This window comes from Leptosomus discolor, chromosome 7 (genome assembly GCF_034619465.1).
Source record: "Leptosomus discolor isolate bLepDis1 chromosome 7, bLepDis1.hap2, whole genome shotgun sequence".
In the NCBI taxonomy this organism is placed as follows: domain Eukaryota; kingdom Metazoa; phylum Chordata; class Aves; order Leptosomiformes; family Leptosomidae; genus Leptosomus; species Leptosomus discolor.
In genome coordinates this window covers 36,869,802-36,892,810 of record NC_141397.1, presented here as the reverse complement: position 1 = coordinate 36,892,810, position 23,009 = coordinate 36,869,802, and the positions used below count along the sequence as shown (strand labels likewise).

Here is a 23,009-nt window from a genome sequence, read left to right as displayed (position 1 = left end):
TCTTTTGATTTTGCTAATTTGCATGACAATCTAGATACAGAAGGCTGAGGCAAACACTTCATGATTGGTCAGGGTTGGTGTGGGGTTTTTTGTGTGTTGTTTGTTTTTTATTTTTTTTTTTTTACAGGGTTTGTTGATGATATCATCCAACCTTCAATGACCCGCATGCGCATCTGCCATGACCTAGATGCGCTGGCTAGTAAAACACAGTCCACTCCCTGGAAGAAACATGCTAATATCCCACTGTGAGTGTGTGGAGGGGCTTGGCCATGCTGGAAGACGTGGCAGTATTCCGAACACAAATACTCTCTGTTTAAGTGAAGGCCTACTTTGCAATGAAAATACTTTTCATTTTGATTTTGCTAACAACCATCAATAAATCATAGTACATGTCTCATTTAATTTGGGAGTCTTACCAGTTCATCTGTATAAACCCTTTTTGGTGGGTTAATAATCCACACAACCTGCAATGCTTGCTGCAGGTGAGCTGTTCCTGATGGCTCATGGTCAAATGCTCCCTTGGCTGCTTCAGTCTGTAGGCCCTGGAGGTGGCTCAGACAGGCAGAGCTGCAGTGACCTCTCACTGCTGAGAAGTCAGACCCCTCTGGAGTTTCAGGTCTAGCCCTGCATGTGCCTTTGGACTCTGACTCTGCTTCCTGCACCACCAACCTGCAGAGAGAAAAATCCTGAGCTTGGCTTCCAGTGCACTGGAATCCAGTCTTTGCTGATCTCAGACTAACCTGCTGTGTTCCTGTGCTAGACTGTCCCAAGTTGCAGCTTTTACATGCTGGCTGCAGCAACGCTAGGTCTCAGGTTGGTACCAGTGGCCTCCAGGCTGTGGGTACAGGTGGGACAGAAAAGATGGAGCCACTTCCTCAAGATGGACAAGTGCCCAAATTGGAAAAAGGGCAATTCTGGTGGGACATATTCTTCTCCCTGAGTGGGGGGGGCTTTTCTCCCTCAGCAGAGGATTGAAATAGAGGCCCCTTCCAGCCTAATATTTTCTATGATTATTTGCCAGACTTGCAAGGAACTGCTGCAGTAGATGTTTTACTGCTCAGCCCTGGGCCTTACGCTCACTCTGCTCATTAGAAGCTGCATTTTAACTGCAGCCCCAGAAGGCAGTGAGGAACAGCTGCTGTTGTGCTTAGCACTACTGCAAACAGCTGCCAGGCGTGCAAAGTCCTGTACTGACTGGGCTGTTGTAACCTCTGTAATGCACGGCCCTGTATTACAAGGCAGAACTACCCTACCTGCACGCTGCAGCTGCTCCTGTTCGCTCCCCGAGCACATGCCTGGAGTGGAGGAAAGGCAAGATGGCAACTTTCCAGGTAGCATCTCTTCCCAGGTAGGTGCAGCTGGTGCCCTAGTGAGCACAGCCTGGGGCACTGGGGCCTGTATGCGGGGGGGGGGGGGGGGGGGGGAAGGCAATAACAAAAAATTGTCTGAAAACAGAGTGCGAAAGGAGCATTTTGAGTCCCAGCTCCACAGGTTTTGTAACAGCTAGAGGCAAGGCGTTCGGGTTACTCTGGCTGCAAACGCACTTAAGCTAGTTGCGGGAACGTGCCGTGCTGGAGCTCGGCAGCAAGAGCAGGTGCCAGTACTGCCCTGGGGAAGAGCTGGCTGCAACAACAAGGGCCAGTAAACTGAAATGTTACTATGCTGGGGGTGTTGCCATGAAGTGAGTTAATGTGAGAAAAGGTGTAGTCAAGAGTTTGTAAGGATCAAGAGGACTCTTCAAGGTCATTAGTAGCTGACAGGGTGGCCGGTGGCTGTCCCAGCTTTAGAGGGAAAAGTTGGGTTACGTGAAGCAAGGTGCACGAGTTTCTTCAGCCTGCCCAGGGCCAGGAGAAGACACTAAATGAGAAACCAAATCACCACTGTCACAAAGAAGAGAGTACAACCTTTCTTAATTGTTTCCTAACCTCAGTAGTTCTGCAGACTTCATCCTCTCTTCTGTCCCTTGTCAGCATGAGAACGTGGCTTCTATCCTCTTCACTTCCAAGTAGTCAGCTGCTGAACCAGCACAGCACTTTGGAAACACACTGGAATGTTGCTCTGGCCCCACTAGTCAAGATTCTCTTGAATTCCAATCACCTGCAGAAACAACAGATGATAGAAAATAAAATCCTTTCAGCAGAGAGCAGCCTTTGAACTTAGAAGCGTGACAAGTTACTTACTGTGTTCCACAGTGCATCAGGAGTTGAGCATAACTTAAAAGCAGTTGGAGATGTGGTATTCGGTCTGTGTCTCAGAGTAGTCTCAGAGTGCAGTTCAGAACTTGTATCCTAGCCCTGTTCCTCACCTGCTGCATCTTGTTACTTTTTCTGGCTCAGATGTTTTTTTCCTTAGGAAGTGGGCCAGATGATAAATAAGTCAGTTGTTTTCTTTAATGCCACAGAGATGCAATCATTTGTGGGTTGGACAGAAATAGCACCTTTCTGAGACGTGGGAATAACAAGAAGACATTTTGTTTCAGTAACTGGTAGAGCCTCATTTAGCCCAGCTTGTTGGTCAGACCTTCCAAGCCTTCACCACTTCCATTTCTTCCCCTGTGGTCTGGTTCACTTCAGACGTACAGGGCAGGAGAGTGATGTTTTTCTCAAAATTTGTGACAGTTCAAACAATTACAAGTTTTAACAATGCAAGTCTCCCAACTTGTGTAATGACTTACCAGACTTACAGCAACCTCACAATAAAACCCCCCGGATCAACCAAAACCACACCACAATGGAGGGGAGAGGGGAAAAAAAGCGCCTAGACAGGGTTTTCCTTTGCTGTGGGGCTGAAGGGGCAGGGCAGCTGTATGGAACCTGGTTGTGAAGCCTGGACTTGAGCGTTTCCTTTGGCTACTAATAAATGGGATGACAAGATGTAATGGTCCAAACAAGCATTTAAAAGAAAGTTATAGCGAAGAGGGTGCTCATCATACTCATGATTTTGAATAGTTTATTAAATGAAAGGTGAAGCATCAGTTTTAAATTGTACAAAAGGAAAAAAAAAACCTCATATTGTAAATGTACAATTTACAGAATTACTAGCAAAACCAATCAAGGAGACACTCATAATACAAAAACCTATTGACTGCAAACTGAACTGGAAACCCATTGCAGGTACCGTGATAATAAGTGTTTGTTATACAGTATTCTACAATGTTAAATTAGGAATCAGTTTTCCACACAGAGGACTGAGAAGCACAAGGTTCATCTGAGACTATGAGTCAAACCAGGCAGCATTTATCAATGCTACTATGCTCACAGAATTACTGTGATGACAATTTAATGCAGCCATTCCTGCCCACCCCTACAGACGAGCAAGGGAGGTAACGTTACTTTACAAAGGTCCAGCTACTTCTCAGCTTTTATACATTACCCAACCGACATCTAAGGAATGGCTGCATTACCTTGTCATACATTTTTGGCAACTGTGTCTGAGAACTGCACGTGTTCTAAGAAACAAACCTCAGCTGAGTGAAATGCTGGTTTGCTTTTAAAATTAGATTCTTTTCCCTCCCAGCAACTAAGCACTGGGCATTAATGTTGTGTTGGTTTTCAATATGCTTGTAACAGAAAAAAGCTCCATAATTATTTTGCAGTTGCTAAAAAAAGCACCTCTAAAACTGCTGTGCTCCAAGTGGGTCAGTCTGCTTTGTATCTTGGATGCTAACAGTAGAATGCAGAAAGGAAGATTAACATTTTGGGGCTGATTCATAGAGATCCTAGAGTCAGTGCAAGTTGTGGATGGCCAGCACCTCTGATGCCAGGCCAGTTAACTTAAGTAGCAGCTACTAAGCAGAGTCATAAAATTGAAGCATAATGAAATTCCAGATTATTGAAGACATTGAAAAATCTCTTATTACAATGAATTAGCTGAGAATGTTTTGGTTTTTTGGTTGATTTTTTTTGATGTTTTAAACTTTTTTGAAAAATCATATTTTTTTCCCAAAGAATTACTCTTAATATGCACAGTTAACACTGAAAATGTAGCTGTATTCCATTGTAAGCTTAAGAACTTCACCATCTAAGCACAAATTTCTATGCAGCACATACAGTACTTCTAACTGGCAAAATTAATTTACAAAAATAGCGCAAAAGGGTATTTACGGCATGGAAAGTAGACTTTTTTTTTATGGTACAGTTAAAATTGCTTTTAGTATGCTAAAGTGATTCCTTTCCCCCACCCTTGAATTTTTTTTTTTTTAAATAGGAAAGTTGCTGTTTATGTACCTTGGGCTGGCAGGGCTTGAAGTAGGTAGTAAAAACAGCAAAGTGATTACTTGAGAACCGTTTGTGTGTTTTACTGAGAATACTTTATTTGCTGGTATAAGTTGCTAAAAATGCACAGAGCAAGTACCAATAGAAAATTTACTGTTTTTTGTGTCCCCATGTGCTATATAAAATGAATGTTACACAGCATCTGTTGGAAAAGTGGCTTCATGGACATCTCTTACTTTATGTCCCATTATAAATAAAAATAAATCTTCTCAAGAGTATAAAATCTGGGTTTATCATATCAGAATCTGAAATTTTTTGGCAGAGATGCACATCATTAGAATTCTAACCTCTTCTATCAGAGTGTTCTTCTCAATGCCTAGAGAGGATATAAGCGTACCATAATGTTAATCAAATCCAGTGTGTTCAAAAACACTTTTCTGTAGCCAGAACGACCTGCTTATAGCATCATTGCTAGTCAATGGCTGATAGGCATAGGTTTAATAAAAATGGCTAGCTTTTAAAACATAAAAAGGCAAATGTTAAAACTGTTTTAAATTGTACAGCAGAAAAATAAAGTTAAAAAGTTCTGTTTTCAATCAATGTTGTTTTCAGAAAACATATGTAGAACAGTGTTTATTTCGACAGCTGTCTCAACAATTTAAAACTTCCTCCTCATCCAGAAAAAAAAACACAACTGTATTAGGACAGTCAAGAACAGGGATACAAATGATTTTTTAGGTCAGCCCTTCTGCGGTGACTGGATTGGCCAACATTCCTTTGTGTCATTAAGAAGTTCCTCTTCTTTCTGTCACTACAAAAAGGCATTGACCTCAATCATTTGGTTAAAAATCAAACCGTATCACATCAAAAATGTGGTTTTCATACAAGCTATCACAGTATATAGGCCTCTAGCTCTAAACAATAGAGTTCCAAATTTGTAAAATGTCTTCACCAGACTTCAGAACATAGGCATTCCAAATCCCTAGAAAAATGATTTAGAAGACAATGATTAATTAAGTGTAATGATAATCAAAATAACCTCACACAAACAGCACACAGGACTAGGAAAGCCTTACTGAATCATCCTCGATGATAGCTGCAGAGTCAAAGAAGTCTGGCCTCAGTTCAGCCCGTTCTCGACGGTTTCTTGATGGTGGCTAAAAAGAGGAGTCAGCCATTTTAGAACTTCACATCTGTTACCCGGGTGCAAAGGATTCATGTGGCTCCACAGCCAAGGGGGACTGATGGGGTTACCAGCTCCTTCAGAGAGCAGCTTTGCATGGATTTCCACAGAAGCTCCGATACAAATGTAGGCCCTGACTAGGAGAGCATTTCTTTGGACTGAGGTAAAAGCTGATGGATTCTAAAGTCATTTTAAGTCTGTGCTTATGGCTAAGGACTTGCTTAAGACTCTTGCTGGCTGAATGATGTTCTTGCATTAGGACTGCAGGCCGGACTGCATAAAAACTGTCTTTATGCTTTTAACTTTATGGTGAAACTTCAGCTCTGATATGGTCAAAAAATGGACTTAGGAAAAAAAGGTACTTAAGATTTCATAATATTTCTGAGGAAAACCCCTTTATGTTGTCCTGCCCTAGGAACAGAAGAGGAAATGTGACCCTCACTGGCTTGACCAATTACTTCATTTCCTTGCCTTGGATTACCAGTAAAGATTTTACTTGATATAATCATTTGACTGCATTCAGCAGCAGCAACTGAGTTACTGCCTAAATTTTCTTTCCAAGACATTATAGCCCAGTCCTAAAGTAACCTACACCTTATTGTTTGGATAGGAAGGGAGAAACAGGAAAGCATTAAGATGGTGAAGTGTGTAATGCAAACTGATCCTTCTTCCCATTTTACAAGGGAAGTATTTGTTCCGAACAGAGAGGCTAGTGAGGTTACAACCTCTGCAAAGGAAATCCTGCCTGTAGTCAGAGCATTACTGTGACAGGACCCGAGGCTGCCATCTGATGACAGGACATGTTTGGGAGCAATTCCAGTGTAAGGTATTGCTCACTGCAGCCTGCTCTCCCTTCTGCTGTGCCAGCACAATGCTGTATGGCTGTAAACTAAGCAGGCGCTGATGAAGGATCCCCTAGCCACCCCCCTCCCGGGAGGCAAACCAACCAGGAAATGGCAAAAGAGAAACGACTCGGCTGTGTCAGTTTGACCACAGTGTGGCTGCGTGAAGAGCTGTGTCAGCACATGAGTTAGCGGTGGCTGTGACAATGGCACAGGGAAGGCAACACCACCTACAACACCTTTAGATGATGCTGTTGCCAAACTCTTCATAATGTCAACTGACAACCAGAACCAAACATTGTACTCCACGAGGCTGAGCAGGCAGCTTTGTGATACTCGGTCAGATGGGGTGAGCTGGTGTCACCTCTGTCCCCCACCTGCCCTCAGCTGACAGTGTGGCAAGTCAGGTCAGCCCATTCTCAGGCGCTCACTAAGAGGCTGCACTGATACACTACAAATCATAACCTGATTCCCACAGGTTGACAAGTCCTGGGCACGTGCTGGCGCATCAGACACTTGCTACTGCCCAAGTCCAGAGCATTAGAGAGGAAGAGTGCTAAGCAATCTCCTTGTGTTTCTGTGGAAAAAAAAAATCAACTCGGCTCAAATCTGCAGCTGCAGGTACTAGGGAGTATTCAGATAATTTCTGCTCTTTAATGTTCATACAACAGGAACTCGGGCTCAAAATTTTGGAAATTTTTGTTTGTGCTTCTAAAATTCCTTTTAAATTATTTTTCATCCATTTTAAACTTGCTATCAATAACATTTACTGACCAGATCAATGACCATTGTGTCCTCAAATTCTTCATTCATATCCTCTAGCTGACCTCTTGAGGACATCATTACATCTTCAAAGATGGGCTCAGCATCATCTTCCATTAGACCTCGTCTGATTAAATAAAGAGAAAGAAAATGAAAAAGTCATTTCCAGGCATTTAAACTTCCCATCCATGATCTTTGTAATTAAAAAGAATGCACGAATCCTATCCCTTAATGCCTTCATATAAAACCTTATGCTGACAATATAGCCAGCATGCTTTCTGTAACATTAATTGGAAGAACATCTTACGTAAAAACAAACCTAGCACTTGCAGAGGCTAAAGCAGGAAGTCCTGTGTAGTATCATTATAAAGAGCAGCTAAATTTGTCCCTAACAAGAAAAGGGCAATAACCTCAGTCTGTTTGCTTGCCCTTTTCGAAAAAGGAGTTACACTGTTTGTCAGGATCCCTGGTAAATCCCTGGGAATCCAGCAGTGAATCCAAGGCCAGATTCTTAACAGCAAGGACTTGATCTCGCTGGAGACTGGCCCCCATCCTGAAAGACATGCTGGAAGGCTTGGCTGGATCGGCACCAGAGCATGTAGCACCTCGCACAACAGAACGCTTCAGCGTTCACCCACGTGTGTTCCTTCAATTAGTTGCCCAGTGGGACACCTTGGCAAAAGATCACGTGGATGAAAGAAGCGTAAACAAGTTCACGGGAAGACAACAACTTGGGAGAGTTCATGGGGAATTAGTTAGCAGACAAATCACGGAGCCCCCCTGAAATGGAAATGGCTGATGGCTGAGAAAGAATAACGGGGACTTGTGCCATATCTGTCTGCCCTGTTCACTGGCACTTGCTTATGGCCATGGCTAGGAGCAGAACGCTGGGCTAGAGGGCTGCACAGCCCGGTGTCCACTTCGACATCACAAGGCTGTAGCTCTGCCTCCATTAACAGGAGTTAAAATGTCACAGAGATTGCTGGCAACAACCCAGAAATGGTAACATAAAATGCGACATTGTCATCTAAAATGGTTCTGATCTGGAGATGAGGATGCTCTGAACACTTACACTGCATGCCTTACACCAGTTCTCCCTTTCATGTAGTTCATTCCTGTCCTGTCCTTTCGATTTAAATCTTCTAGCTTCTGTTGGCCCAACCAAGATATCTGCATCTGGGGACTAACAAACATAAAGCAGCATTATGACTGAGAACACTAACAGTTTTGAGTTGGCTATTTTTAGACAACATCTATCTCTTCAGGTTTTGTGTCTGGCCATGCTTCAGATTAAGATATTTAAATCACATCCATCATTGCCCACGTCTTCTGGACTCCCTTCCACAACTTGTCTCCTCTCACTGTATGTGCACAAAAAAAAAATCCGTTAATTACTGTAATAAAAGCAACTACAGAAAATGCTAACATTACCCACTCATTACTGTGACATGCACCTGAAGTGGGAGCCCTTCAAAACTTCATTTTATTAAATCCTGCTTCACTGTCTCAGATCAGGCAAAATACAAGCAAGAATAGATCCACATTAATAACTGACACACATTTTTAAACAAAACATGAAAAACTAATTGCTTTTAAATATATACCCTGATCAACTCAGCAGTAACTTATCCACACGTACTTAAAGGCTGTACTTTTCATACCACCTCAATCCAGTAGTAGACACAATGCATTTGATATGATTTGTGTATTGCAGCACAAGGAAATAGCAGTAAACTCCGTGCAGCTCCAGAGCAACACCTGTTTTTATTTTATTATGCAGTCTTGTACCCTAACAAGACTGACATCATGAACCGGGAAAAGCCATGTGAAAACAACCTAGAACAAAATACTCTCCTGACGTGATTAACCCCGTTAGTTTGGCGACTGTCTGCTCTGTATTTATTTCACGTTTTAGCTCTCCTAAGCTGACCTGTATGATGTGTGTGGCAGCTGACGCCAGGCTGAAAAAAGGATTCTCCACTGCCAGTTCACACTGTGAACTTCTGTGTGGAATCCAAGTGAGAGAGGGGAGAGCGATGCTGTCTGCCTCTGCCCAACAGTTCTCTGCTCACAGCATTCATCGAAACAAGGGTTCAAGCCCAGGATGAAGAGCCTGGTTCAACTTCCCCCTCCCCCTGAAAAGGGGCAGGTTCTCCCACAGCTTTAGGCAGCGCCTCCTCACCAGGCTCAGGAGTAAGACACAGTGACTGGAAGCTGTCCCACTTCCATAACTAATTAAATGTTCACAGAGAGAGATTTAGCTTAGTGATAGGTGAGATCAGAAAGGGCCAGAAAGAAAGTTCTGCTTCAGCAATTTTCTTTGTTTTTACTGCAGAGCAGAAAAATTTGAAGGACAGATCGAGATCTACAACATCTTCCTTACAATCTGGAAGTTGTGGCAACACCTGGGGAGGCAGGGGATTGGGAGGCAAATCCTTGACTGCAGAAAGGCAAGTCAGAGACATGAACCAGAGCTCACGTGCCGTGGGATTCCCATGAAGAGATGCTCTGGGACTGACGGGCACCGGGGCTCCTCCTTGGCTGCGCTTTCTTTGTGGCCAGCTGGGACTACCTGCCTGAACCGCCTAGGCCTGCCTTGCACCCACACGCCAGCCCTCCTTCCTTCCAGCCAGCACCACTGGGAACTCCCGAGCCCAGGACCACACGCAGCCCTGCCCTGGCCAGCCTAGCTCGTGCCGTCTGATGGCGATGTTACGTGGTTAAGGCGAGGAAGGACAGTTGGCTCAACTCGTTTATGTACACGCCAAATATTGTGTGCTCCAAAAATTAACAGGTACTTGTAGCCAGCTGAGCTGCAAGTATCTCCTGCGGTGGGCAAACATTAATAGCCTGTATGGTGGCATGCATACACCCTTGTCATTTGAGACTGGAGAAGGTTTTACCTTCTCAGGCAAAATGACCATTATTAAAATTATTTCTATTTAGAAAATACTATGATTAAAGAATGAAGGATGAAGCAGTAAAGTTTAGGATCGAGCAGGGTGAGCTCATGTTTAGGAAGAACTGGGAAGCTGGGGAATGTGTATCAAGAAAAAAACCCAATGGACAAAAGCTGGAGGAAAACCAAGAGGATAATCTGCGTATTTTACACTATACTACATTGGTAGAAGCCTGATTCATCTGGCCAGCATACTACAGCTTTTTTTATACAGATGAATCAGATCAGCACATTTTGCTATAAAAGTTACAAAAATAGTCTCCAAAACAGATACTGTTATTCTGGATCTTCATATCAATAGAAACAGCACATAATAGCATTCTCTGAAGACTTCTCCATTCTTAAATAAACTACGGACAGATAGTAACCAACAATTTTTTTTTTTCCCTCTAAATGGAGGAGATACAAAGGAGTTGAGTGATAAAAAGTGTATATAATTTAGGGCAAAATAAAATTGCCTGCAGGCAATTGCCCCAGAAACAGGAATCGCTAGCTCAGCAGCTAGAATTGGATTGAAGGGTTAATTTACAGGAAATCAGTTAGGATGTCTGGAGAACCTGAACTGTACGATGACACAGGGCAGAGGGAAAGAAAAGAGAACATCTAACAGGTCTTTTAGCGAAATGGTTCAATTCAACCTGGGGCATAAACACTAGGGAGATCTAACCATAATCGCATAGTTATACTATGAGATAATTTTAAACATAAGGAACTTCTGCCATGATTTCATCACAACGTATTTTTCCTGGGAACTGAAAGTAATCAAAGTATTGCTGAGCTATAGCCAAGACATTTCCAGTTGTTTTTGCAAATAAACACTGCAGATATGGAGCCACAGACTAAGACTGTCTGCATAAACAACAGCCAACTCCCTTCCCTGGCTCACTGTATTTGATACTGGAATTCCAACACTTACTTGTGTAAAAAATCTTGTTCAGATCCCTGCTCCGACTCGTGCTCCTGGATCTGCTCTCCCATTTGTCTAGTGTTCTCTCTCAAGACAGTTGAGGTGAGCTGTGGTGCTTGCAGTGTCCCTGGGGTATGTATGTTTTCATTCCTGTTCAGCCATGAGCCTTCTAGACTCTCATCTAGAAAAAGAACATTTAAAATTAACGGCACAGTTCTGACAATCACAGTGCAGTGGGACTGCCTTCAGGATTCCTTCAGCCAACACACTGACCGAGCACCCCACATTAGCAATGGAAGCCTTCCATCTGCTGACTCACTTCCATATAGTTGCAGCACCTTCTCCAAATTTGATTTTCAACAGTTTAGTGTCTTTTAAAACAACTGTGCCTTTAAGAGATCAACTGGATAAATAACACCATTTTCAGCCTGATTGTATTTTGTGTTCTTTTAAGGAAGGATTACTGCCAGCTATTCCCAGCAGTAACAAGAATTTAAAGTAAAAATATTTAACAGACAAACAAAAAACCCCGACATTGCAAACAAATACTGTATTGCAGCAGCGTCTACATTGTCGTGCATCTGGCACAGACATAACAAAGATAATCCCGATTACCCAGTTTACAACCTAAATATAAAACTGTTAATCTCAAATGCATACAGCAAACAAGGTACAGGTAAACACTAAGATGAGGGTGGAGGATAAAACACCAAATCTGGTCAGCACAGACCTTCAGAAACTTCAGGAAGAACCGTTTCAGTGGAGCAGAGAGGGGGCATTTTAAATAAGAGGAGTGGTCTGGCTCATGTGAGCTTTCAGTCGTGCTTCTGGACAGCACGTTTAGAGGGGAAGAGGTCCTCGGCTGGGCGGACTGGAGATGGGAAGGTGAGGGACGGTCTAGGTGGGATGCTCTGCTCCTGTGGCGAAGGGAGCAAAGCAGAGAGGAAGGAAGAGGGGGGGCTTGAGGAGAATGGGATAGAGCAGACAACTGCGTAGGCAAGAGGCACGCAGAAAAAAAACGTAAATTGCTGGAGTGAGTGAAACACAGGGGAGATGACGAGAGAGGAGAAGACCAGATCACAGATTTACTAACAGGAAGAAATGTGTGATGAGAAAGCAGATGGGCATTTCAACTTTTTTTTTTTTTCATTTTTCCTATGCCTTTTACTATCCTTTAGGCATAAATGCTGTTTAAAAAGTTGCCTATTTATCCTTGAATTTACCTTTCAACCTTTTTTATGTTAGGAATTTTTTTTTTTTAAATCCTATTTATGTTTGATTTCCTTAAGGCATGGTGAAGAAATGTCACAGAGCAGAATTACTTTCAGTAGCAACATGGAATGTTCTCCAAAACAGTCTGCTAAACCCAATATATGCTGGATTTAGGTGAGAAAGGAACCACAGGGGACTAGGTATGGTTCTTTGATGCTAGGATGGTTTCTGCAGCAATCTTGCCCTTGTTTTAGTTCCTTTAGAGTGGAAATTAAAGAAAACATCTTAGCAGTATTTAAAGGGAAGTCCAAATTTGTAATTGTACTGCCAGATTAAGATTAAAGCTAGGACTTTTGGAAGAGTTAAAAAAGTATGTAAAGATAAAAACCCAACAAAGATGTGTGTACATACTATGTATAGACCATGAATTAATTTGTTCATAAGACTGGTTCTTCATAACTCAAGTTACACAGATGAGTGAACAATAAGTACTTATTTCTGAGGATCAAATCTCTGATTATTTCATGAGCTCATCATTGGTATATACAAAATAAGACCTTGCTTGTGCAGAAATCTGTGTCTTCCTGTGAAAAATACAGCCAACCTGGCCCCACTTTTCTTGGCTTTCCTTTCACCAGGATTCAAAAGGAAGTGTACTTCAGGCACAACACATGCAGTAATGCGTACTGCACATCAAGAAGCATCCAAAAATGGAGCACGTGGTGTCCTTTGAACTGCTTATATTACTGTAAGGGTTTTTTTGACATACGGTATCAAATGTGGTTTATTGGTATGTATCTAAACCGAGACTTTCGGTGCTTGCATTGCAGATCCTTCGAGGTAAGAAAAGGCCACAGAGCCCGTGTTCCTGCTGTCATTAGAGAGCACTTGCTGGTAACTTTCCAGCTCTATCATCTACCTGGCTGTAAAACTCTACAATGGAGACCTCTATCAAGGAAAAGACCATTACGCTGTTAGAGGCTAAACTACCCTTCCTGGACCTATATACTGCAGCTGTACAGCAAGGCTCTCATGAGTAATGAAGGTCTGCATAGTGACCTAGGAATTTAAGGAAGAAAGGAGAAGGGAATCACTTCCTAAATGGTGTTCTTCAAAACATCCTTGAATGTTTACTGTGACCCAGAGCTGTGTTTGTAGCACTCAAAGGACACGCCCATACCCCGCCCAGCAGAGCACCTGTGAGAGGCAGCGTTCCCCAGCCTTTTTCTGGCCACAGATTACTAACGGGACAATTTGGGGTTACAGCAGTGAACAGTGACATTAGACCACTCTGCCTACAGTAAGACAAATCCTGGGTGTCTTCTGATGTTGGTGGAACATAAACAGACCCTCGTACCCTCTGCAGATGTCAGAATCCTGTCAGACCCACAGTGGGCCTTGGCACAGTCTTTATTGCAGCTAGATGATCTCCTGGTGGAAACTGCTGCACAGTCAGAGCTTTCAGGAACTGAACAACCATGGATTTGGCCTCTATCATTTTAAGTGAGTTACGTTTGTGGAAAATTCAGGACCACAGCTGTTGCAGAGAAAGGGGATATGCAAATTGAAAGTGTTGCAAATCAATTCTCCCTTCTATTGATCACTGGAAGAGGAGGACACAAAAGAGCGTGAGGCAAACCATGCCTAAAAACCACGTCTAAGACTTGCCTTACAGGGAAGCAAAGACGTTACTACACTTCCCAGGTGAAAAAAAAGGATATTGGTAGAATACAAATAGGATGAAAATATTTACAAGAGAAATAGTAACAAGAGGAAAGAAGAAAACCCCTCAGCAGTTGAATTCTGTGAAAATCATGGCATCCTGAAGGAAGCAAAACAGCATCTGAAGAAAGGAAGCAGTATTTTATCTGCCTAAGCTCTAGGCTGGCTGTAAGAAACTGAAGGACGGTGCATGCACTGCTCAACATAAGCTGTAGTGGAGAATGGGTCTGACTGTAGAAGGACATATGGACAAACTGCTGAAGAGTATTTTGGGAAATTGCTGTATATTCAGGCAAACTGGCATTAAGTTCTTCATTGAGGAGTTACTGCCGTAGATACTGACCTTGGAAAAATCCCTGAAGCTTAAAGATCCCACTTACACCTACTCAGTAATGAAACAGTAAATTTATATTCACAGAAGTACACACTACATCATACAGATTAACTAGGAACAGATGCAATCTTGTAAGAAATTTGCTATCATAGCCAAATTCCTCATAAACGTGCCTGTAGTCATAGGAAGAGTAAATACAGACACTGGATATCAATACCATTTTAAACAAAAAAAAGGTGTCATTTTAGTGTTCTCCAGTGGTCCTGCAAAAATACAGACCTGTATCAGAATTTCTGCCCTGGGTTTGCTCTAACATCGTTAATGAACAGACTGAAGTCATGCTCCAGACTGAAGCACAGGCAGAAAACCAGAAGTCCACCACTGAGAAAGATGTAGAGCAGCTAACTCCACAAAAACCTCCTGTTTCCAACTTCAATAACAGCTTTTAATAGTTCTGAATGTGCAAATCTCAGTGAAGGCAAACAAGAACAGGGACTCATGAGGGTATTTCTCACAAACACATGTTCAAGGTTGACATGAATTTGCAGAACAGATGTCTTGGTTTTACTACATCATATATTTCAGCATTAATTGATAAAACATAAGGGCTCCTAAGAAGGAAAGCTGTAATATATGTACAAAATGAGAAATACCTCCACCAATCTAAAACCATACAAACCTTCAACTCTCTTTTTGTGCAGTGGTGGTCGTCCTTTCTTATTCCTCACTGAAGAGGCTTTGCTGCTGCTGCTTCCACTGTTAACGGACATTCTGTCGTCTTCGCCCCCCGTAACTAGTGAGTTTCTATAGGAAATGAGTGGAAGCCATACATCTTCTCTTCTTTCCATCATCTGTTCTGTCAGAAACTTCTCTAAGTAGGAGTGACTGAAAAGACAAGACAGTGAGTAGAGGCGCAACACATTGTTTCCTCTAATTAACCTGCAATTCCTCTTCCTATTGTTGAGAGCTTAACACAAATCCCACATGGTGTTCCCTTGTTTCAATTGAGTAATGTCTGCTGATAGGGCATCATGTCTCTGTCTGAGTAAGAATACATGTCATTCCCTCAAAACAAAGTAACATGGTTAATCATACACAGGTTACTCACAGATAAGCAGTACAAAACGTTCTCTCCCCAGCATCTTCCCCCCACATCTGTCTGTGGTCATTCACAGCACACTCTCCTTGAACTCCTCGTCTATGTTGCATAGCGAGGAAGCTCCCTCTACACACTGCTACTGTCAACAGACAGACTGAATTAGAACCACTGTTGTGAGGATGTAGGATATCCTTTTGGATCCTGGAACAAGAAAAATGGTTCCTTCCAATGCAAGCAGTTATTTTTCAATAAAAAATCCAAAGATCTGTTCCACTGCCATGAAGAAGTCCAATGCACACTTGTCAACTTCAGGGAGGAACCAACCTCCTGTACATCGTCTGGACGGCATTTGAGAGGTTTTCTTTTTCCATTGATTATTTAATGATGGTATTAGAAGTAGTCCTTAAAATGACTATGCGAATCCACACAAAAGTGATTCTAATGAGTTTCAGGCTGCAGAACCCAGCATTCAGAAGTCAAGTAAGAGAACTCATGACACTTCAGCATTACTTCCTGCCCCCTTTGATCATGATTTCCTTTAGTACCATATTGCCAGGTTGTCATCACTGGCAGTCAAACCCACGGATTCTGCATGGAAATGCAGAATTTTCTTGTCAGCTCATGGCACGCTCAAACTTGTACACAGTCCAGCTTTCAGAACAGGCCAAGGAGCCACACTGTATATGCTTGGGCAGCAATCATACCCAGTTTTTAATGGGATTTTTGTTTTGATTCAGTGAATGGGATGACTTTGCTCCAGAAACATCAGGTTTATTGTTTTATTGAACATTGTGAATGCTTCTTCCTTCCCTTTTCATGTGTATACCGAGCGAGCAACACCAAACCTTGCACTGAATGAGAAATTCTTGGTTTCTTCTCTCTCTCTTTTACAGTACCACTGTAAAGCACTTGAGTGCTTCATGGCTTTAGAGAATATATCTGCAGAACAGTCTTGGAAAGTAAGAAGTTTTCCTGCATCCAGTTTATATTTACGGAACAGGAGTGCACAGGTGATGCCCAAACTGTGAAGAACGAAAAATGACATCACCTGGGGGTTCTTTACTGATGAGATGCCAAACTTGAGACAACTTTTGCTGAGCATTTTTGAGAGATTCAACAAGGATGGAAACTTGGAATTTCTAGAGGTAAGAACACCATGCTTAGGCTCCGCCTCATCTGACTTCAGACACCCAACAGTCAGTTGTCTAGTCTAAGCTAACAGTCTCTATCTGAGAGAAATAAATGGAAATAAATGCCTCCACAGGGCAATTCACCTCTATATGGTCTTAGATTAATTCCTTGGGATTTCCCTGCCTGCATCTGCCTTGTGTGTTTGTAATTGCATTAGTATAAATCTTTTTTTGCTAAGTGCAAGAGCCTGGCACCTTAAATATACAGTTTTATATTAAATCCACAGATTTGAATATATCCATAAATGGCTATCACTAATTCTGGAGGTTACTCATAAAACAAGAAGACGAATAAATAAATAGAATAGGAAAACTAAATTCAACCAATGTTGCTGTTCCATTCCCAAACTGGAAACATCTCCCTTTTTTCTCCCAGATAAAAAAGCCAGCAGTAAATCACAAAGGAAGCAGGAGCCCTGCAAAAGAGCAGTGTTTGCTCAACTGTGACGGGAGTGGTACTTTGTACCAAGGGCAGATGGCCTATGTAGACATACTGGGTAGAAAATTCATTTTTTTGAGGTAGGAAAGCCAAGCTGGAGGACTTCAGGAAGACAGGCATCTCTATGCTCATGAGACCTTCCGGGTTATTCTAGAGCACTTTTGCCTCCAGACTAACAGCCCATTACTGAGTTTAGGAACAGCCACTTGGGCAGGAGGAGATCAAGCCAGAGAGGAAGGGAAATGATCCTGTACACAGGAGCTCTCCACCAGATGGTGGTCACGTACCTTCCTGTTCATCGGCAGCCCCTTTGGAGGGAGGGGGAGAGGTCCCTGTGGATTGGAGGAGCCATGCTACAGAGAAGGGCAAATCAACTCTCCAGAGCACAGCAGAGCAGAGTATGTAATGTCAGTGAAGCAATATGGGCAATGCAGCCACTGCCTGATGGGTGCAAACACCACAGATCTCCCAAGGGAAGGAATGCAGGTATCTCCAACAGAAATCTTCACATAGAAGCAAGTTATCTTGACTTTTTAGTCACCACAGCCAATGGAATCTAGGGCACGTCTGAACTCATCTTAAAGCAGTAATTTAGCACAGATCAGATAAATCATGCCCTATAGAACCTATTTCTTTTCGCTGATCTTCAAATCCAGCTCAAGCAAATAGCTCAAATACAGATGACTACAACAAAGACAGGTAAGATCAGGAGAAATGGATTCCACCACAGCAATCTTTACAGTCCTGCGAAAGAAGCCAGCGGTTGTGTGGCACCAATGAGTGGGAGAACCCATTTAAAAAAATTTTAAATGGCAACATAGAAGGCAAAGGAACAAGATCTCCTGAAGTACTGAATTTCATGCAAAGGATCAGGTCAAATTAAGCTGTCATGTAAACTGTAGAGAATGATGTAACTTTAAATTTTAGACCCTGGAGAAACTTGTGGAAGGGATGATGACTGTACAGGAAGGATAAGCTTCATTAAATTCAACAGAGGAATCAGGCTAACAGCACTTAAAACTAGCAGATGCAGGAGAATCTACAGTTCAGCCAGGAAGATAGTAATAAAATCCTATTATCCTTAGTCCTATCCTAAAGAATAGGACAGAGGTTGACAAGATTCAAGGATTTAACAATGAAGAGCTGTTTAAAAAATGGAGTGCCAAGCTAGCCCAACAGGATCATCCAGTTCTCAAGCTCCGTTAACTATTTCTTCTACTGTGTTTGCCGAATTGACAAATCATATATACAATAAAAAAAAATTAAATTTGTTCAAGCATGTATACGTTAAAAATTATACGAAGTTAACCAAGATGCATTTCTTGTAACACAGATAAAGCTAAAATAGTCACAATCGTTAACCCTAATAAAAAAGTCCTTTAAAACAAATGTCTCCACAGAAAAACTACAGAAAAGTCTGACAGGAAGTGTCAGTTGAGGTAGTTACAGTATATATATATGACTTACACTCACTGTGGTCAGAAAATTGACTGGAAAGATATCTATAACCATAAACCAGAAGATCTGGCAACTGCATTTTTTTAAATGGTCATAAAGTTAGTCAGGTAACTCAGTTCCACACTGGGCACGTTAGTGTTTGGCTGTTTTTTGACTGGAGTCCTCTTCCTTTCTCCCTTACTACTTCTGCGCTGTGGCCAAATCCTGGGTATTTGCCACACAACGTATCAGAAATGTAGAGCGTTATCTCCGCGGTGACACTGACAACATGTCTTTACTATGGACTGGCCCTTAATAAAGCGGTTTTCTCTTTGTCAGTGCTGTTGATATCTGCAGCCCCTCTTCACAGTCTCTTCCAGTGTTGCTCATAAAACAGTGGTTTTTGTTCTTTATTCCGATCTTATCAATAACACCTCTGATTTATCTCATTTCCAGTATTTCATGCACAGTAATTACACACCACAACAAATCCAGGCTGCTTGTTTTAGCCTGCCAGGTCTCTACCACCCTGCTCTGTCCTAACTGACAACAGCATCCTCTCTCAGCCTCTATCTTATTGTGACAGTAACAGAAGCCTTGACAAACCTTTATTTCCCAGTTTAACTCAATATATTAAAATAAACAACAAATATATGTTTACATTTTATGATGTTACTGCAGTGTTTACAGGCCTGTAAGTTTCCTGCACTGCTTTTTTTCTTTTCAGTGCCCCACAATAAATTTTAAGGAATGTTGGTTTTGTGAGGTCTCAAACTCACCTCATCAGTGAATCTGATTCTCCTTTTCTCATTTATTTTTATTACTTTAAAATATAAAACAATGGATAACTATGTATGTGAAATTCACTGTCTCACTGGGACTTCCTATAGCCCCTGTTATTGTGAAAACCTCAAAGCAGAGCGCCTAAACACACACACACTACAGTGATGAACAGAGCCCAGCAAAACCTCCAGAAGAAAACGGAGCATTACTTACACAGTCTTTTTATCCTGTCGCAAGAGTTTAGAAGAAAATTCACTAAGCACTTCAAGGAAAGCAAGGTTAGGAGGTGGATAGTCTTGTCCTTTTTGATTTTGATATTTGAAGGCGAACTCTATGCCATCTCTACAGTAAAGAAATATTAAAATTTTAAGACATTTGTAACAAAATTAAAATAAAAGTTGCCTAAAATCTGAACTGTGATGAAATTATTTATATCCTTATAACCCATCATAACTCTTTTTTTCATTACTAGCAAACAGCTGCTTTTGGACAAAGAGGAATCAAATGTTCACTCTCGATTTGGGAGGATTCAGTCTCAAAGACAACATATTGCCAGTGACGAAGGAACTTACCACAATCTAAGACACTTGGCAGGTGCTGAAAGCCATTGCCTTAGCAGGAAGAGCCAAATGGCTCTTTCTTGTTTCTGCATGAAGCAGAACCTTGCAATGAGTAATATGTAAGATATAACAAGACGTAACTGCATCAGGAGTCAGAGAAGAGACTTTACTTACCAGAATATTGAAACATGCATCTCTGCCTTATCTTTGCTTTATCATTTGAGACTAAAGAAAACAATTTACTTTCACGTTATCCAGTAAGGGCGCATGCATGTAGGCATTTTGATCATGCTTTGCTAATCTTAGTCTTAATGAGTGAAACAGCAAACTTTAATATTTTAACCTTTTTATGGCATGAGAAAGAATAATTTCAATTTAGTGGCACCTTTCTACACTTCCCTATGCAGCAGTTACATAAAAAGCTTCAATCCACTTTATTAAAAAAAAAAAAAAAATTTCCAAAATATTTTTGGAATATCTTGTTATAAAAGCTCTTGGTGCCTACAGAATCCACAGTGGTGTGGCACAAAGAACTATCTACAGTTGTTAGACACAATCCATACAAATATGTACAATACCAGTGGCTTTACCCGAGACAGATAAACATGGCCACTCCAATAAACTCCAACAAACTAGGTAGCAGCTAGTTTTAATTCCTTTCTTACAAACATACATGTACACCTCCCAACTGTTTTTCTGCATGATCTAGAAAAAAATGTATCATTATTCCAGGACCTGTAAAGACTATGTACCTTTAGAAAAGGTATGCTGAGCAAAAGTTTTAACCCAAAGTAATATAAAAATCTAGTTTATTTACCACCACTCACTTGTGTAGTGTGGCCACAGCCTCTCTTGTCTTGATCTGATCCAAGCCAAAAGTGAGGGCAAATCGACGGGCCAGTTCCTTGATTCCACTAACATGGGCAGATGTCCTGTCCAAATTGGGACCTTGCTCCTGAACAAGCTCATTAAACAGCTAGAGAAAGAATTCAGTTGTTAAAATCCATCAGCTAGAAAACATTTTTCTTGAGAAAGGCTTTGGTCTTTACCTGTTACAGCTAAGAGTGGACATTACAATGACTTTTTTCACAGAGATGTAACAGAGTTCTCTTATATTCAGTGTCTAATCCACTTCAGTTCCCAGACTTTATTCTGTGTAACTGCTGTTTGCCAATTGTCTCCCATCTTGTACTTTTGCAGATGATAACTCTTTAAACAGAATTTTCCATGTACCTTCACTGAATTGCATCTATTATTCTCCCAACTCATCAAGATGGTTCTGCATTCTTATGCAGCTTTCTAATATTCCTACATCAACCATCAGATCAGAACATTCTTTGAATTTAGGAAGCAAAATTGCTGTTCCATCATTCAAGACTTAATGACTCTCCGAACAGCATTACTGACTGGGTAAATGCCTTCAAAGCTTGCTCGATAATGCCCTTTCAGTACAATAACGAACTACTCGGTAGTCTTCCAGTCAGTTCTGCGTCTTGGTCTGGTATTGCCATTTAGACCACATTTTCTAACTTGCTAACAGGAATATCAAGGGAGGCTGTGTCAGTAACAATATTAAATGAAGTTGCATTAAATCTACTGTTTCTCCGATATCCGCAAGTTCTGTTACCATATAATTACTGAAAGCAGCTTAATTTGACATTATTTCTCCTTGACAATTTCATACTGGCTGTTACCTATCACTTAGGCACTTGCAAATAGTTTGTCTAAACGTTTTTTTTTCATGAAATGATACTAGGCTGACTGATCTATGGCACCTGGCTCCTCCTTCCTCTCTTGGACTTTTAAAGACAGGAACTACTTTGACACTCGCTGATTCTTCTGGAAGTACATCTGTTTTTCTCAAGTCTTCACAGATATCTCTCAGCTTCCAAATTCCTACAGGAAATCCCTTAGTACTCTAGAATGAATTTTGGGACACCCAGCTGATTTGAAAATATCTAATTTATAGAAGCAATTTCTCTATGTAATGGATATAGCTGGTACTTCAAGGGCCTAAATGGTATTTAGTGAAGAACACACTTCGTGCTGTTGGCAGAACAAGGATGGATTTCATCATCAAGCCAATAATTTATGGTTGATGCCAAGCAAATTTTTCAGGAAAAAACCCCATGTTTAACAATATTGGAAGACTTAAACTAATTAGCTTTAAGTCTGAAAAATCAATCAGTATTGGGACAAAATGTAAAGATGATGCATTACTTCCAGCTAATTATACAAAGAAAAAGTCAATTCTTCTTGTCCAGTAGGTACCAGTAAACAACTGCTATGAATCAGCTTGGTCCAAATTGCCTTCAAGGCTCTTCTCTCCCTTTCTTCCATTTTAATCTGACCAAAACTTTGCCAGTGTGGGCTTAAGGAGACAAGAGATTACTGAGACAAATGAACAGTGACAGCCTGAAATAAGGAGCAGATAATCTCTTAACAGAAGCATAGTATTTTTGCTTCATTGTAAAGGGCACTAGAGAAAATTCTGTCCAGTATTTTTTGTAGTGAGGCATTTCTAACAAAAATCAATATTCTTACCTGTTGCAAACTGAGAATCAGTGTCTTTGCACACTGGATTTTATCAATTTGCCTTGTTTTGCTCAGGGTTTCCTTAATGATATCTCCATAGTCATTGTAGTACTAGGAAAAAACATGGAAAAAACCCTCTTAAAATCTTTAAATGGAACCTCTTATACAATTTCTTACCGTCTTCCTGATAGAAAGATTGCTTGTAATTCTTGTTTTGAAAAGGCAGCAGTTGCCAAAAAACCTAGTCTTGAATCCAGATTTTTTGTGTGAGCGGGAGGCAATGTTCCAGTATCAAAACTTAAACTGATTAGTAGCCTGCACCCAGGGATGAGGTAAGGAACTTCTGTATTTGTTACTACCTTTTGTAACAAATACATTGAAAAATAAACTAAAGAGCATTTCCTACCCCAAACTAAATGTTTGATGAAAGTGACCCATGGCTGCAAATTCTAAGAAACAACATTACATTGAACCTGCAACAAGTAGGTGTGAACAGACACTAAGCACACAGGTGTGAAGCTCCGTGTACAATGCAAGGTGAGTTAGATGGCCAAGAAAGGAATTCACTGCAGCCAGAAAGCTGAGTAAGGAATTAGTCAGCATGAAGTGCTGATGTTCTTTATGTTAGAAGAATGGATGCTGAAAACCACAGCCTATGGTACTGACCATTTGGGCAGAGAAGCCTATATAATCATTAAAACTTCCAGGCTGAGAATATAAAATTTTTTTCCAAACAGTATTCTTTCAGCCTCATTAATATTTCTGCATTTGCAACCATTTAGTTTAATTTCCCCTAAAATATTGCTCCTGCCTTCTTTGGTACAGAGATCC

General features: G+C 41.3%; 2 protein-coding genes across 3 annotated transcripts in view; one reads left to right on the top strand and one right to left on the bottom strand.

Moving 5' to 3' along the window:
• PCCB (propionyl-CoA carboxylase subunit beta) overlaps positions 1-312 on the top strand; it is a 29,093-nt gene extending 28,781 nt beyond the window's left edge. Inside the window, exon 15 of the mRNA XM_086467858.1 lies at positions 128-312. Coding sequence (XP_086323984.1) covers positions 128-249 — 122 coding nt within the window. The 3' untranslated portion in view covers positions 250-312. The remainder of the gene's footprint in view (positions 1-127) is intronic.
• Positions 313-5,166: 4,854 nt separating this feature from the next.
• Positions 5,167-23,009, bottom strand: part of STAG1 (STAG1 cohesin complex component) — a 149,132-nt gene continuing 131,289 nt past the window's right edge. Inside the window, exons 25-33 of one of the 2 annotated variants that reach the window (XM_086468408.1) lie at positions 22,188-22,289; positions 20,471-20,619; positions 19,297-19,425; positions 14,815-15,020; positions 10,877-11,048; positions 8,074-8,184; positions 7,014-7,128; positions 5,291-5,371; positions 5,167-5,196 (exon numbers count right to left, since the gene is read on the bottom strand). In XM_086468408.1, coding sequence (XP_086324534.1) covers positions 5,173-5,196; positions 5,291-5,371; positions 7,014-7,128; positions 8,074-8,184; positions 10,877-11,048; positions 14,815-15,020; positions 19,297-19,425; positions 20,471-20,619; positions 22,188-22,289 — 1,089 coding nt within the window. In that variant the 3' untranslated portion in view covers positions 5,167-5,172. The remainder of the gene's footprint in view (positions 5,197-5,290; positions 5,372-7,013; positions 7,129-8,073; positions 8,185-10,876; positions 11,049-14,814; positions 15,021-19,296; positions 19,426-20,470; positions 20,620-22,187; positions 22,290-23,009) is intronic. The other variant, XM_086468409.1, reaches the window with a different exon arrangement.